Genomic DNA, 17,501 nt, shown 5'->3' on the forward strand with positions numbered 1-17,501 from the left:
GGACAGCAGCTCCGAGAAGTAGCATCTCTTCGTGCCACTGTGCCTGCTCTGCCGACTCATCCAGGAGTGTGTGCTCGATCCGACGCGAGTGCAGGTTGGACACGAGTTCTGAGAAGATGAACTCCTTGGTCTGCCTGCTCTGCCGACTCCACCAGGAGTGTCTTCTCGTTCCCACGCGTGTACAGGCTGGACAGCAGCTCCGAGAAGATGAACTCCTTGGTCTCCCTGCTATGCCGACTCCTCCAGGAGTGTCTGCTCCATCCCACGCGAGTACAGGTTGGACAGCAGCTCTGAGAAGATGAACTCCTTGGTCTGCCTGCTCTGCTGACTCCTCCAGGAGTGTCTCCTGGTTCCCACGCAACTGCAGATTGGACAGCAGCTCTGAGAAGATGAACTCCTTGGTCTGCCTGCTCTGCCGACTCCTCCACGAGTGTCTTCTGGTTCCCACGCGAGTGCAGGTTGGACAGCAGCTCTGAGAAGATGAAGTCCTTGGTCTGCCTGCTCTGCCGACTCCTGCAGGAGTGTCTGCTCGTTCCCACGCTAGTACAGGTTGGACAGCAGCTCTGAGAAGATGAACTCCTTGGTCTGCCTGCTCTGCCGACTCCTCCACGAGTGTCTTCTGGTTCCCACGTGAGTGCAGGTTGGACAGCAGCTCTGAGAAGATGAACTCCTTGGTCTGCCTGTTCTGTCGACTCCTCCAGGAGTGTCTTCTCATTCCCACGCGAGTACAGGTTGGACAGCAGCTCCGAGAAGATGAACTCCCTGGTCCGCCTGCGCTGCCGACTCCTCCAGAGTGTCTACTCATTCTCACGCGAGTACAGGTTGGACAGCAGCTCCGAGATGATGAACTCCTTGGTCTGCCTGCTCTGCCGACTCCTCCGGAGTGTCTACTCCTTCCCACGCGAGTACAGGTTGGACAGAAGCTCCGAGAAGATGAACTCCTTGGTCTGCCTGCTCTGCCGACTCCTCCAGAGTGTCTACTCATTCCCACGCGAGTACAGGTTGGACAGCAGCTCCGAGATGATGAACTCCTTGGTCTGCCTCCTCTGCCGACTCCTCCAGAGTGTCTAGTCATTACCACGCGCGTACAGGTTGGACAGCATCTCCGAGATGATGAACTCCTTGGTCGGCCTGCTCTGCCGACTCCTCCAGGAGTGTCTTCTCTTTCCCTCGCGAGTACAGGTTGGACAGCAGCTCTGAGAAGCAGCATCTCGTCGCGCCACTGTGCCTGCTCTGCCGACTCCTGCACGAGTGTCTTCTGGTTCCCACGCGAGTGCAGGTTGGACAGCAGCTCTGAGAAGATGAAATCCTTGGTCTGCCTGCTCTGCCGACTCCTCCAGGAGTGTCTGCTCGTTCCCACGCGAGTACAGGTTGGACAGCTGCTCCAAGAAGATGAACTCCTTGGTCTGCCTGCTCTGCCGACTCTTCCACGAGTGTCTTCTGGTTCCCACGCGAGTGCAGGTTGGACAGCAGCTCTGAGAAGTTGAAGTCCTTGGTCTGCCTGCTCTGCCGACTCCTGCAGGAGTGTCTGCTCATTCCCACGCGAGTACAGGTTGGACAGCAGCTCTGAGATGAACTCCTTGGTCTGCCTGCTCTGCCGACTCCTCCACGCATGTCTTCTGGTTCCCACGTGAGTGCAGGTTGGACAGCAGCTCTGAGAAGATGAACTCCTTGGTCTGCCTGCATTGTCGACTCCTCCAGGAGTGTCTTCTCGTTCCCACGCGAGTACAGGTTGGACAGCAGCTCCGAGAAGATGAACTCCTTGGTCTGCCTGCTCTGCCGACTTCTGCAGAGTGTCTACTCATTCTCACGCGAGTACAGGTTGGACAGCAGCTCCGAGATGATGAACTCCTTGGTCTGCCTGCTCTGCCGACTCCTCCAGAGTGTCTACTCATTCCCACGCGAGTACAGGTTGGACAGCAGCTCTGAGAAGATGAACTCCTTGGTCTGCCTGCTCTGCCGACTCCTCCAGAGTGTCTAGTCATTCCCACGCGAGTACAGGTTGGACAGCTGCTCCGAGATGATGAACTCCTTGGTCTGCCTGCTCTGCCGACTCTTCCAGGAGTGTGTTCTCGTTCCCACGCGAGTACAGGTTGGACAGTAGCTCTGAGAAGCAGTATCTCGTCGTGTCACTGTGCCTGCTCTGCCGACTCCTGCACGAGTTGTCTTCTGGTTCCCACGCGAGTGCAGGTTGGACAGCAGCTCTGAGAAGATGAAATCCTTGGTCTGCCTGCTCTGCCGACTCCTCCAGGAGTGTCTGCTCGTTCCCACGCGAGTACAGGTTGGACAGCAGCTCCGAGAACATGAACTCCTTGGTCTGCCTGCTCTGCCGACTCTTCCAGGAGTGTCCTCTCGTTCCCACGCGTGTACAGGTTGCACAGCAGGTCCGAGAAGATGAACTCCTTGGTCTGCCTGCTCTGCCGACTCCTCCAGGATTGTCTGCTCGTTCCCATGCGAGTACAGGTTGGACAGCAGTTCCGAGAAGATGTACTCCTTGGTCTGCCTGCTCTGCCGACTCCACCAGGAGTGTCTTCTCGTTCCCACGCGTGTACAGGTTGGACAGCAGCTCCGAGAAGATGAACTCCTTGGTCTCCCTGCTATGCCGACTCCTCCAGGAGTGTCTGCTCCATCCCACGCGAGTACAGGTTGGACAGCAGCTCTGAGAAGATGAACTCCTTGGTCTGCCTTCTCTGCCGACTCCTCCACGAATGTCTTCTGGTTCCTGCGCGAGTGCAGGTTGGACAGCAGCTCTGAGAAGATGAACTCCTTGGTCTGCCTGCTCTGCCGACTCCTCCAGGAGTGTCTTCTGGTTCCCACGCGTGTACAGGTTGGACAGCAGCTCTGAGAAGATGAACTCCTTGGTCTGCCTGCTCTGCCGACTCCTCCAGGAGTGTCTTCTGTTTCCCACGCGAGTACAGGTTGGACAGCAGCTCTGAGAAGATGAACTCCTTGGTCTGCCTGCTCTGCCGACTCCTCCAGGAGTGTCTTCTCGTTCCCACGCAAGTGTAGGTTGGACAGCAGCTCTGAGAAGATGAACTCCTTGGTCTGCCTGCTCTGCTGACTCCTACACGAGTGTCTTCCTGTTCCCACGCTAGTACAGGTTGGACAGCAGCTCTGAGAAGCAGTATCTCATCGCGCCGCTGTGCTTGCTCTGCCGACTCCTCCAGGAGTGTCTTCTGGTTCCCACGCGAGTCTCGTCGCGCCGCTGTGCCTGCTCTGCCGACTCTTCCACGAGTGTCTTCTGGTTCCCACGCGAGTGCAGGTTGGACAGCAGCTCTGAGAAGCAGCGTCTCGTCGCGCCGCTGTTCCTGGTCTGCCGACTCCTCCATGAGTGTCTTCTCGTTCCCACGCGAGTGCAGGTTGGAGACCAGCTCTGAGAAGATGAACTCCTTGGTCTGCCTGCTCTGCCAACTCCTCCAGGAGTGTCTTCTTGTTCCTACGTGAGTACAGCTTGGACAGCAGCTCTGAGAAGATGAACTCCTTGGTCTGAGAGTGGGCAAAGAAGGAAGGAGTTTGGGTCCTGATGCCTGTGCTGTCCTGGCCTCCCGCTGGCCCCTGCTGGGACTGTGTGCTGGAGCTGAAGCCCTGAGTATGGCTTTTCACATTCGGCTTCTACACAGCTTAAACTCAAAGATCTGCCTCCCCGTTGCCCTTTTCTCACTCAGATAGGGACATTGTGGTCCAGAATAAAGGTCGCCTGTGCAAGTCACAGATCTGGGAGGGCACCCTGGACCTATCATGCTACCAGGACACCTGTCTACCCAGGTTTTTCAAAATTTTTTTGGAGAAAGTATCTTACTCTGTCCCTAGGCTGGAGTATAGAGGGCAAGATCAATGCTCACTGCATCCTCAACCTCTTGGGCTCAAAGTGATCCTCTAATGTCAGCCTGTCGAGTAGCTAGGACTATAGGCATGTGCCACCACCAAGCCCAGCTATTTTTAAAGTTTTTGTGTAGAGGCCAGGTCTCACTATGTTGCCCAGGCTGGTCTCAAACTCCTGGGTTCAAGGTATCCTCCCGCCTTGGCCTCCCAAAGTGCTGGGATTACAGGCATGGACCACTGTCCTCAGTCCCATGTTATATTTCTATGAGACAGCTCTGGTCTGGACCATGCCTCCCTCCCTGGACCTGGTCCCATAGGGCTGGTCAGCATCTCCCCCAGGCCAACATGGCCACCTGCATCCCCAGTGCCACAGGAGCCGCCTACCCCCATGAGGCGGTGCATGCACGTTGTAGATCATGATGTGCATGATGGTCTTGGGCTTCGCACCAACCATGAGGTTCCACACGGTCTTGTTGACAATGGCCATGTAGGACTCCACCAGGTTCTGGGTGGTTTCCATTTGCCGCTCCAGCTGTGGGTCCATGGAGTGCATGAAGCTGTGGGAGCCATTCTCCTCAGCCTTGCTGTCCTGTCACGGAGAACGCAAGGGCATCAGGGTGGCCAGGCCATGCAGCCAGGCTCCAGCAATCCCTAGGATCTCAGTCCCTCCAAGAGTACCTGGAACATTGAAGCACAGAGAGAAGCAACTGGCCTGAACACACACCCAGCTCCCCACATGCCCTAGAGGGTTTCAGGCCTCTGCCTCTCAGGACCCCAGACTCCCCTGATTCAAGTCTCGTCTTAGTTCTGATTCTAGTGCTCAGAATTTGCCTCAAGTTACCAATCCAGAAATTGGAAAAGAACATCTCCAGGTCCCTTGCTTGAAGACCTGGCCAGAGCTTGTGCCAGGCTGCAGATGCCTGGCAGGAGGCAAGAAAAGGGCATACTCACTTTCCCCTTGTCCTGGGAGGCCCACGCACCAACACTGCCACCGCCGCTGCCACCAGGGAACACAGCGAAGTAGACACACACAGAGAGGAAAACGGGAAGGGTTGAGTGAACCTAGGACACTGCACCCCAACTTTTTTTTTTTTTTTTTTTTTTTAGAGACGGAGTCTCGCTCTGTCGCCCAGGCTGGAGTGCAGTGGCGCGATCTCGGCTCACTGCAAGCTCCGCCTCCCGGGTTCACGCCATTCTCCTGCCTCAGCCTCCCGAGTAGCTGGGACTACAGGCGACCGCTACCACACCCGGCTAATTTTTTATATTTTTAGTAGAGACGGGGTTTCACCGTGTTAGCCAGGATGGTCTCGATCTCCTGACCTCGTGATCCGCCCGCCTTGGCCTCCCAAAGTGCTGGGATTACAGGCGTGAGCCACCGCACCCGGTCTGCACCCCAACTTTAATGTGTTGTTGAATTCAATTAGCTAATACTTTGTTGAGGATTTTTGCATCAATATTCATCAGTGATACTGGCCTGTAGTTTTCTTTTTTGGATGTATCTTTAGTTTTGGTATCAGGGTAATATCAGCCTTGTAGAATGAGTTTGGAAGTATTCCCTCCTTCTCTATTTTTGGAATCGTTTGGGTAAGGTTGGTATTAGTTCTTCTTTAAATGTTTGCTAGAATTCAGCAGTGAATCATCAGGTCCCAGGCTTTTCTTTGCTGAGAGACTTTTCATTACCACTTCGATCCCATTGTTTGTTATTGGTGTGTTCTGGTTTTGGATTTCATCCCGGTTCAGTCTTGGTGTCTGGATGTGTCCGGAAATTTATCCCTTTTTAGTAGGTTTTCCTATTTGTTTGCATATAGTTGCTGATAATAGCCACTAGTGATCCTTTGAGTTTTTGTGGTATCAGTTGTCATGTTTCCTTTTGTTTGTCAATGGTGTTTATCTTTTTAAAAAACCTTTTTTTTTTTTTTTTGAGATGGAGTCTTGCTCTGTCGCCCAGGCTGGAGTGCAATGGCATAGTCTTAGCTCACTGCAACCTCTGTCTCCCAGGTTCAAGTGATTCTCCTGCCTCTGCCTCCTGAGTACCTGGGATTACAGGCGCGTACCACCACCCCAGGTAATTTTTCTATTTTTAGTAGAGACATGGTTTCACCATGTTGATCAGGCTGGTCTTGAACTCCTGACCTCATAAGGTACCCACTTCAGCCCCGCAAAGTGCTGGAATTACAGGCGTGAGAATCTGTGCCCAGCCCACATTTTGTTTTTAAATTTTACTTATTTACTTGTTTTTTTCTTTTGCAGACAGGGTCTTATTCTGTTGCCCAGGCTGGAGTGCAGTGGTGCAATAATGGCTCACCATAACCTTGAACACTTAAACTCAAGAGATCCTCCCACCTCAGCCTCATGAGTAGCTGGGACTACAAGCCTGCACCACCACACCTGGCTAATTTTTCTAGTTTTTGTAGAGAAAGGGTTTTGCTATGTTACCTAGGCTGGTCTTGAACTCCTGGCCTCAAGCAATCCTCCTGCCTTGGCCTCCCAAAGTGCCAGGATTACAGGCATGAGCCACCATGCTGGGCCTATATATACATTTTCTTTTCCAAGTTATATAAAGTATTCTGTATGCATCCTTCTAGAATTTGTTTTTCTCACAATATTATATTGCTAAAGTTCTTATTCTTGTTTATCACTGGCGTTCATTCTTTTTGACTGTTTGTGAAATCACCAGAAGATAGAGATCCTGAGATCTCTTAAGAACTGCTGCTGGGAGTATACACTGGTATGACCACTTTGGAAAACAATTTGGCTCCATCTCATAAGGTTCAATATTCACACTCCTCCCAGCCCAGCAATTCTACTCTACATGCAAGAGAAATTCTTGCCTATATAAAACAGGGGATGTGGACAAGGAATGTTCCTAACAGCTCTGTTCAAAATAGCAAAAACCTATTGCCCATCAACTGGAGAGTAGGTGACTAAATTGTACTTTTTATTCCCTTTCATTTCCTGTAGTCTTACGATGCGAGTGGCTTTCCCATGGCTAGCTTGGGGAGGGGGATACTCTTGGCAACTGAGTCTGTCGTGGCAGTCCTGCTTAGCCCTAGGGCAATCGGTGCTGACCAAAACAAGAGTAAACAGAACAAGGTGCCCCATTGAGCCAATGCCTTGGGTCCCTGGAGGTACAGTCTTGTATCTGTAGGAAATAGCCATCATACAAATCAGTCTTTTCAAATGCTCTGTCACTGGGCTGAGTCCAAAGGACATTCTCCTTTAAAACATTATAAAGTTTACTGAGGCTACCATTTATCGAGCAGTTATCATGTGCCTGATCATGTACTAGTGTACTAATTGCATGTGTTATTTTATTATTTTATTTACTTATTCATTTATTTGAGACAGGTTCTCTCTCTGTTTCCCGGGCTGGAGTGCAGTGGTGCAATCACAGCTCACTGCAGCCTCAAGCTCCTGGGCTGAAGTGGTCTCACCTCACCCTCTCGAGTAGCTGGACTATAGGCCTAAGCCACCAAGTCCAGCTAATTAAAAAAAAAAAATTTTCATAGAAATGTGGTCTGGCTTTGTTGCCCAGGCTAGTCTCAAACTCCTGGCTTCAAGCGATCCTCCTCCTTCAGCCTTATTATTGCATTTAATCTTCACCATCACCCTGTAAGAGTGCCTGGGGGTAGGTGCTCCACACAGTAGCAATGTAGCAACCTCCACTCATAGGTGACAATGAGACTCAGTGTAGTCAAGCAACTTCTCAAAGGTCACACAGCTGGAGGGTGGCTGAGCCAGGATGAAGACCTAGGACTCGAAAGCTGGTGCACCAGTAAATGAGAAAATCTCTGGGGGTTCAGGATCGCTTCCTCCCAAGAAATCTTTCTCCAAAGGTTCTAAAAACAATGACAGATCCATCTTTCATAAAGCAAACAAAACTAGCAGCCCCTTCATTTTAGAGGGGGGAGGGGGATAAAGATTAGCTAAGCTCCAGGGCATCCCATTTTAATCCTACACATTTATCAGGCAACTGCCAGCACAGCACCCCAAAGCTAAAGAACCATGCACAGCTGTCTCTGTGGGGCATGGCGTGTCCATGGACATAAAGATTTTCCAATGTGTGTTTACAGGCCAGCGGCATCATCCTCAGTCACAGGTTAAACGGCAGCTAGGCCTGGCCTGCTAGGCACCACCGTGAGAATCTGCTGAGCTTTCCAACTAGCTTATCTGTTGTTTGCAATGAAAGACGCCCTGAAAAGAAGGGGTGTGGGTGGGAAGAGTTCTGATTTGAGGTCCCCGGATCCGGCACGATCTCCTTCCCCAGTCGCAGGAATCAGAGGACTCCATCTGTAAACACAGGCTCAAGCTATGTCCCCCAACCCCCTCTTTCAACCAGGTGCCACCCTCTGCTTCTCTTCCATAGACAGCCTAGGCTGCCAGCATTCCCTTAGGATCTGTGCCCTCGGGCCTGGCTTAATTTTTTCCTCTCCAAAGAGCCATCTATAGGGCCAGAAGCCAGCAAAGCCTAACTCATTACTGGACGGCAGTTCCTCTGCCTTTCACTGATTCCTACCTTACCCTGGGGTTTTATGTTTCTTGTCTCAACACTAACATTTCTCATTCCTCCACAAGTTGAATTGCGCACTCCAGCCAACTGAAGCATGCTCTTCTTGACACAGTTAGCTCTCGGCACATGGTCGGTGCTAAAAAAAAATGAGCATTATGTCAATTTCATTGATCAACAAAAGTGATGCCTCCACTGCAAAGTCCAGTTGATAGTGCCTGGGCCTCTGAGCTCAAGAACCTTCTAGACAAAGCGCTCTGAGCTGAAACATGAGCATGCACACATATGCATCTCTCTCGGTCTCATGAGATAATCTGGATACTTGGTTGTTATCCTTGAGCATTTTCCTACCTCATTAATGCACGTGTAGCCAACACAATAATTATCATAGCTAATAACGGCTAAAGCTGAGGACTTTCCTGAGCCAGGCAGTGGCTTTAAAAACTTTAATGTTTTCACATAGACTCTCATTGAATAATTTCTGTTTTTCAGATCAAGAAACTGAGACTTACTATCACATTTGGGATTAAGTTAAAAAAAAAAAAGAAACTGAGGCTTAAAGTTGTCTAGTATTTCACAGCCAGCAAATGGCTAAGTTGGAACTTGAACCCAGGCAGTAGAGCCCCAGGATCCTGTGCCTTTACCCATTACCTAGTGTTGGCTACACAAAACTAGTGTGTACACAACTTCAACTATAGTTTAAGCTATAGTTTAAGTGGGTGACATATTTTTCAGTACACTTTATGTAGGTGACTTTCAGTTTGGGGGTATTCTACTTATGCAATCTATTGAGCTGGATATTAACTGAGAACAAATAGAAACTAATGAACTCTGACAAACATAAAACATGAGCAACATGATGTCACCGCAAAACACAAAACAGCCCACAGCCTTCTTGTGACTGCATTTTGCTGACAGTCCACGACCTAATAATCAACCTGAACTCAGCAGTGCTCTGTTCCCTTGGGAGACACACACACACTCTACAGTTGGTGGTTGTGCCGCCCTGAGCCTCCAGTAGGCGAGTGTGAGGAATGCAGGGACTAGATGGGTCGGGCAGAAAGGTGCTGGATCAAGGGGAGGAGGGGGCAGCCCGGAGCGCGCGCACGCTCTGGACTCGTGCAACCGCCAAAACGGGTGCGCGCCGGGTTGAGGGGTGACAGGGAAGGTGGCAGGGTTGGGGCAGCCCTTTCCCAGGCGGTAGCGGGGACGGTGGTGCTGTTGTCTCTTTTTTTTTTTTGAGACGGAGTCTCGCTGGGTCCCCCAGGCTGGAGTGCAATGGCGCGATCTCGGCTCACTGCAAGCTCCGCCTCCCGGGTTCACGCCATTCTCCTGCCTCAGCCTCCCGAGTAGCTGGGACTACAGGCGCCCGCCACCGCGCCCGGCTAATTTTTTGTATTTTTAGTAGAGACGGGGTTTCACCGTGTTAGCCGGGATGGTCTCGATCTCCTGACCTCGTGATCCGCCCGCCTCGGCCTCCCAAAGTGCTGGGATTACAGGCGCGAGCCCCCGCGCCCGGCCGCTGTTGCCCTTTTAAGCTGCGGCTTGACAGGAGCCGCCCCTCCTGTCGGTGGCGTCGGTTACAAAGGGAGCAGCCCCCGAGGCCGCCACACAGCTCCCCGCCGAGGCCTCGGTGCCCCTTCCCATTTTCCATCCGCGCTCCCACCAAGGCTGAGGCGGCGGGGAGAGGCGAAGCCGCGAGGGCTCGGCCGGGCGGTCCCGCCGGGTGGTCGCAGCCATGACAGCGGCGCCCCTCCCGCCGGAGATGAGGGGAAGATGTCCCTGTCAGGGTTAAGGCCAAGCTGAAGTTGCCGGCGTCTACCTTCCACAAGAACCAGGAGCCGCAGCCGCGGCTCACGCTCCACTGCCACATAACGGTGAGGCGCCCGGCGGCGGCCTCGCAGGGCAGGGCGGGGGCGGAGATGGGGGAGTCTCGGGACCAACGGCAGCCCAACGGGTAGAGGCCCCGGGTCCCCGCCCCTTTCTCCCTCAACGGGCCCCGCCCCCGGGACTGCGCGAGGCTTGGGTGGGAGGAGGCGGAGGGCGCGTCTCTCCGGCTCCTGGCGCGGGGCTGACTTGGGGGCTGCTGGCCCCTCTTGGCCGCCGTCGCTACGCACCGAGGTGGGAGCCCGCCGCGGCCGGAGCCGTCTTGGGACTCATGGTCGCCCTCAGTCAGCGGGACCGCTCCCGGGACCGCGACAGGGCGGGGCAGGGCGCTCCAGCGTTGTTTGAGCCCAGGCGCGGAAGGGAAAAGGCCTCTAAGATGCTCGGGTTTTTTGCCCGGGCGCGGTGGCGCACGCCTGTAATCCCAGCACTTTGGGAGGCCGAGGCGGGCGGATCTCCTGAGGTCAGGAGTTCGAGACCAGCGTGGCCAACATGGTGAAACCGCGTTTCTACTAAAAACTACAAAAATTAGCCGGGCGTGGTGGCAGGCGCCTTAATCCCAGCTACTTGGGAGGCAGAGGCAGGAGAATCGTTTGAACCCGGGAGGCGGAGGTTGCAGTGAGCCCAGATTAAGCCACTGCACTCAAACCTGGGGGACAAGAGCGAGACTTCTCTCAAAAAAAAAAAAAAAGTTTTTTTTTCTTTGTTTTTTTGAGACAGTCTCACTCTGTCGCCCAGGCTGGAGTGCAGTGGCGGGATCTCAGCTCACTGCAGCCTATGTCTCTTGACAGTCCACGGGTTAAAGCGATTCTCCTGCCTCAGCCTCCCGAGTAGCTGGATTACAGGCCCCGCCACCAAGGCTGGCTAACTTTTGTGTTTTTAGTAGAGAAAGGGTTTCACCGTGTTGGCCAGGCTGGTCTCGAACTCCTGACCTCAAATGACCCACCTCTGCCTCCCAAAGTGCTGGGATTCCAGGCGTGAGCCACCGCACCGGGACCCAAGGCCCTTAAGTTTTAAGGCCTCATTCTTCAGTGAGGTTTTCCCTGTTCCCGCGTGTTCGGCCAATTTTTTGTTGTTGTTGTTTTGTTTTTGTTTTTGTTTTTGAGTCAATTTTCCAGACATCTTTAATTAGCAATATGTTTAAATAGTTACAAGTCTTTCCTTCTTTTCTTGTGACAGTTTGAGTTGAATTTCTATCATTTGCGACCTGTCACTGTAAGGCACAAACATGATCACGCAAGATGCGATAGTAGATTTAAGCCAGTTGTTTTTAAGTTCGTGTTTAAGGAGAAACTAACAATGAAAACGGACTCGTTGACGGAGGAAAAGTTGGAATGCAGCCTCTGGTGCTGTTTGAGCGATCCCTCTCCCCGGGGCCTGGCCGCGCGCTGCTGTGTTCTGGAAGGGCTCATTGTACAGTCAAGGTGGAGGTAAGAGTCCCGTACAGGTGTCTGCCCGCTTTTCCTTTCAGGCTTCTGTGTCAGCTGTTTTTCCCCTGTAGGATGCGTCCCTGACCTCCACCCCTTAACCCTACCCAATTTGTCTTTACCTGTCTGACCATCAAGGCTCTCCTGGGTCATATTCAGTTCATGCTGATATTTTCCCTTCCTCCCCTCTTTGGTCCTCACTATTTTTACTTTGGTCATGTTATGCTATATACTCTAAGTCTTTTTACTTTTTTTTATGGTGGCAGGGGAAAATATTTTATAATTATGCTTTGTGCTTATTATCTTCCAGTCAGTAAATGCTTGGTAAATATTTGTTTTATTGAGTATATAACCCTATTCTAGCTATATCGTGCTTGAACAGAAATCTTAACTGCCTTCAAAGTTAACTGCTAAGAATTTGTCAAAAGTGCAGAGCTACATCAAGAACTTGTCATGGATAGTAAGGTCTCTAAGGGCTTGATGGAATTCTGTAAATTGATTTCATATGAAAGAGAGTGTAAGAAGTGAAAATGTAAAGCATGACTGGAGAGCCAGAGAGATAAAGCAAGGGTCCCTTTCTCCAGATCCTTTGTAACAGTATTATGTGATCTCTTTTAGAAATCACTCTGAAAGATAATGCCAACTCGGAACCTAGGAAACCATCCAGTGGGTTTCTGCAGGTTAGGTGGTTCAATTCCTCATCAGCACCTTTGTTTTCTCTGCCTCAGTTTGCTTACAGTGATGTTCTCAGTAGCCGTAATTACTGTCTGTCTTTGAAAGCATTTTTTTTTTTAGCTCACAGCCGTATATGTGCATTTTTATTTAACCAAGTGTTAGAATTTTTACTCTGCTGTTGTGGGCTCTGGGTTAGCTACTTTGGTTGTTTAGTTGTAAAATGATTAGCAGGGAAAACCGTGTGTGTTTGTGTTTGTGTGTGTGTGTGTGTTTTAAGTTTCTTTTGTTGTCAGAGCACTTAGAATTTTATTTTATATGGTAATTCTGTCAGTTTACTTTCTTCTCCACCCCACATTTATTGAACAGCAAAGTGTGAAAGTAACGTGTCCCATAAGCAGCCTTCAGAAGAATTACAACTGCTGTATATCTGAACTTTTTCTTTTCTTTTCTTATAAGACGGATTCTCACTCTGACACCCAGGCTGGAGTGCAGTGGCACGATCTGGTCTCACTGCAACCTCCGCCACCCAGGTTCAAGCGATTCTCTTGCCTCAGCCTCCTGAGTAGCTGGGATTACAGGCACCTGCCACCCCACCTGGCTAAGTTTTGTGGTTTTAGTAGAGACGGGGTTCACCATCTTGGCCAGGCTGGTTTTGAACTCCTGACCTCGTGATCCACCTGCCTCGGCCTCCTAAAATGCTGGGATTACAGGCGTGAGCCACTGTGCCTGGCTGAACTTTCAAGAAGAAGTTTGTGCCTCAATTTTCAAATAATTATGATATCAAAAGAGAGCTGTGTCCTACATTTGGAAAGATACAAAAACTGGACCTTCTGGCAGGCAGTTTTGCTTGCTGGAGCTTGAGATAGAGCCACACATTGGCCTCAGTGGATTTATGGAGAAAAATAGATACAGAAAGTTAATTCTAAATAAGACCAAAAAATCCTTTTCTTGAGCAGTGACAGGTAAAGAGGTTGTCTTGGTTAACCTTGAAATGTGTTGCCCTTGATCAAGACAGTTTTATGGTGGGGATGGTAGTGGAGATAAACTTGTTGGAAATTTGTCCACTTATAGTAACCTTTGTGGTAGCCATCACAGACAACTTCATCCTCACAGGCCTTAAAATGACTATAAAACTAATAGAATGGAGGAGAAACAAGGGACCTGAATAATTAGATGCTTAGATAATTGTAATGTGTTTTCATAACTGGTGAAAAACAGCAGTGTTAGAAGCACTTAAACATTCTATGTAAGGAACACTGCCTGAATTTATATTGCGGTTTTTGAGCACCATTCGCTGTTTAAAAACTGGCATATTTTAGGTCATATTTTGAAGACAAATAGAAAACTTATCTTTTCAAGATTGATGTAAAGCTTAACCTTATCAAAATTACAAAATTTTAAAAATATGATTGAAAAATATTAAGGCATAGGTTTAAATATTGGTCATCATTTTAGATGTCTTTCAAAATAGATTGTCTCTTAAATATTAAACTGAACAAACTTTGAACATGTTGTAGAGTTTGTGCTGAAGGTTAAGTTTCCCGTGGTGGTGGTGGATATTTTATAATATGGATAACAAAACCTTCTTATTTTAAGAAATTTAGAAAATTTTTAGGCAAAACTAGAAAATATTATCGATAATTCTACCACTCAATAGGTACCACTATCAGAATTTTGTATTTTTCCAGTCATCTGTGCATCTCTTTTCTCCTGTGTTTGTATATGTTCCCTCTCCCTTGGAAAATCAGATTTTTTTTGTAATCTGCTTTTTCACTCAACAATATTGTACCACTCAGTAGGTACCACTATCAGAATTTTGTATTTTTCCAGTCATCTGTGCATCTCTTTTCTCCTGTGTTTGTATATGTTCCCTCTCCCTTGAAAAATCAGATTTTTTTTGTAATCTGCTTTTTCACTCAACAATATTGTAGATCCGTGTCATAACTTACTCCTCTGCAGTGGCTTCAGTTATTGTGCACTTTCTGTTGGATGATTATACCATCTAGTCAGTCATGTTTCCTGGTACGGAATGCATAGGCTATATGTGTGTGTGTGTGTGTTTCTACCTTAACTAATGCTTTAGACATCAATAGGTAGAGCTGAATACTTGAAACCTTCCAAGTGGTGGCTTTCAGTTCTCATTGCTGAATTGGTTTCTAGAGATGGAACAAATTATATTGTATGGAAAGTTTTTTTTGTTTTTGTTTTTTTGAGACTTAGTCTTGCTCTTGTCACCCGGGCTGGAGTGCAATGGCATGATCTCAGCTCACTGCAACATCTGCCTCCTGGGTTCAAGCGATTCTCCTGCCTCAGCCTCACAAGTAGCTGGGATTACAGGTGCCTGCCACCATGCCGGCTAATTTTTCTAGTTTTAGTAGAGATGGGGTTTCACCATGTTGGCCAGGCTGATCTCGAACTCCTGACCTCAGGTGATCCACCTGCTTTGGCCTCCCAAAATGCTGGGATTACAGGTGTGAGCCACCATGCCCGGCGTTTTTTTCTTCTAGGTACCAGCTTGTATTTATCAGTTTGGTAAGAATGTTAGAAAGTGTGCAATAAAATGGGCAGTCTCACAGTCATGGCACAAAGTATAATTATCTTTGACTTTCTAGAAAGCAGTTTGGCTTTCTAGAAACTTGCCTAACCTCTCTGCATTTAGGCAAGATGAATTCTGACTACCCCAAGGTGGCCAACCTTGTCCCTGTGATTCCAGATCTCCCAGAAAGAGAGGTTTAGTCTCAGGGAAAACCCACATTTTCTTGGCTTAGCCCACCTTGACAGCTAATCACTGGAAATGGGGTGGGCTGGTCAGATTTTGTGTCAAGAGAGGGAGGTGGAAAGATGGGAGGGAGGTAGAATTATCGATAATATTTTCTAGTTTTGCCTAAAAACTAGAAACCTCCCCAGGGGTTCCTGGGGAGGAAAGAAAGGAGGAATAACTAGGTAGAGCACAGGGGATTTTTAAGGCAGTGAAACTATTATTCTGTGTAACATTGTCATGGTGGGTACATCTTATTACACCCTGTTAAAATCCATAAAATGGACACCACAAAGAGTGAACCCTAATATAATTATGAACTTTAGATAAAAATAATTTATCAACATTGGCTCATCACTTGTAACAAATGTAACATGCTAATGTTAAAAATACCATAAGATGTTAAAAATAGGAGAAATGGGGGTGGAGTGAGAGAGTCTATGGACACGCACTTTAATTTTCACTAATACTGTCTGTAAACCTAAAACAGCTCAAAAAGTAATGTCTATTAATTTATGTATATGTAAAATATGTATGTGGTTATTACAATGTCTTATTGAGATTAATACACAGTGAGAGATTGTGTCTAAGAACTGACATGGTCTTTAATTTGAATAACAACATTGAAATACTATATTAGTGTATTTATAAATTAAGAAAAAGTAAATTTTTCATATATGAATTGTTTGTAACACTTTATTGAAATAACACCCACATCAATCCTCATCAGTTCTGATGCCCACATAATAATTAAAAGCCTCCAGCAGGCCCAATTTCATTCATTCCTAGAGCCAATGAGTTTCACTCTAGCAGGCCATGAGTAGCAGTTCTTCAACTGACAATGATATCTAGAAAGAGAAAGGTGTGTTCTATTTCTTTGTGACTAGTGTCCTAAGTCATGGAGACAGAATCATGGGCTTGGAAGTAGCATCATCTTCTAGGTTGCTGTGTAACTCACATTCCCAAGGAACAGACTGTCTGGCAAACCCTTTGGTCTCCATCCTTGGGATTTCTTCTTCTCCTCTACATTGGTTTCTCTTTCTCTCTTTTCTAAATCATTTTTTCTTTTTCCGACCAATGATATTTGTCCTTTTGTCCTAGGACTGGATCTCATTTATCTTTCTGGGAATAGCGCCATCTCTAAAGACTCCAAGTTAACCCACTTCATATCTAATCATTCCAGTCTAGACACTAAATATTGCAGTGTCAGTCAACATTCCCAGGGCCAGATCTTACTTCACACCTCAGGGTCATAACTCTCTTGACTACATTGGGTTTTGTCCTACTTTTCTCATTCTTGGCCGTGTGTATTTTGTCCTATCCTGGGAACAAGGAGAGTAGTCAAGAGCTTTCTCTTGCATTTCCGTGTTAACCCTACTCCCACATTCTTCCCAGAAAGCCAGGAAATACAATGCCAATGTTTTCCATTCAGTTTATATTTCATGTATAATTAACTTTTGTGTTGAACATGAATAAACTGAAAATTTCTTGAAATAGAAACAATTTGATAGAATTTTGTGGGTACAGTATATACAATCCGTGTCCAATAAATTACTGACATCTAAACTTGTTATAGATCTTTTGTTCCATCATGTACTAATTTAGTAATTCTATTGCAATAAAACTATCGTTTGTTATAATTTGTTCTCGGTAAGCCTTTTTCTGTGTTTTGCTTGTGGTTCCATTAGCTTCTAGATGAGCGCTTTTGTATATCTAATTTAGAAGCTTTACATTAAGAACAGTAAGAGAAAATCCTTTAATCTGTATTTCCACTTAAAATAAGATTATAATAACATATGCTCCACCACATATAGATGTTCACAAAACATAAGCAAGTATGAATATTTTTTATAACCACTTATGAAGAAATAGCAGGGCTCCTATTACATGTACTGTAACGAATTATAAAGTCATAAACACATACTATTCAAAGTAGCAATAGGCAAATCAGAGAGAGAGAGAGAGAAAGAGAGCACAATGTTGCTTCCAGAAGACACTGAATTTATTGCTACCACTGAAGAAATTTTTGGAAAGGATGAAGCTTTTTGCTAACATATACGATAACAACAGCAAAAGGAATAGGACCTGGAATCTTCAGTTGAATCAGTCTATTTATAATCTCATGTAAGAGGTAGAGACAAAACATAGGTCATTGCTTTCTCATCATTCATTAATTCACTCACTGATTCAAAACACAAATAGATGCATGCTCTGCTAGACACTGGAGATACAAAAGGTTACAACAATCTCTCAAGTTTCTCAAAGCCAGTGGGGGATATAGGCATATAAACAACAAATACCATGCACTGTCATATTGGACACTTGAAGACTGCCTATTGGACTGTGGGGGTACAATATAAGATACTGTCAATTTGTCCTAAGAAGGTCACTCACGGGGGAGTGAAAACTGAATTCCGTCACAAAGGAA

General features: G+C 47.7%; 1 protein-coding gene and 1 pseudogene across 1 annotated transcript; one reads left to right on the forward strand and one right to left on the reverse strand.

Moving 5' to 3' along the window:
* Window positions 1-23: 23 nt before the first annotated feature.
* Window positions 24-10,212, reverse strand: LOC112205624 (uncharacterized). The gene is given in 5 exon segments (XM_054667220.2): window positions 24-3,005; window positions 3,129-3,395; window positions 4,207-4,411; window positions 8,339-8,468; window positions 10,152-10,212. Coding segments are annotated over 4 exon segments (1,590 nt in total). The 5' UTR covers window positions 8,429-8,468; window positions 10,152-10,212; the 3' UTR covers window positions 24-1,977.
* LOC107968448 (uncharacterized) lies at window positions 9,364-11,813 on the forward strand (annotated as a pseudogene).
* The last annotated feature ends 5,688 nt before the right edge of the window (window positions 11,814-17,501 follow it).

This window comes from Pan troglodytes, chromosome 16, assembly GCF_028858775.2.
Source record: "Pan troglodytes isolate AG18354 chromosome 16, NHGRI_mPanTro3-v2.0_pri, whole genome shotgun sequence".
Lineage (NCBI taxonomy): Eukaryota > Metazoa > Chordata > Mammalia > Primates > Hominidae > Pan > Pan troglodytes.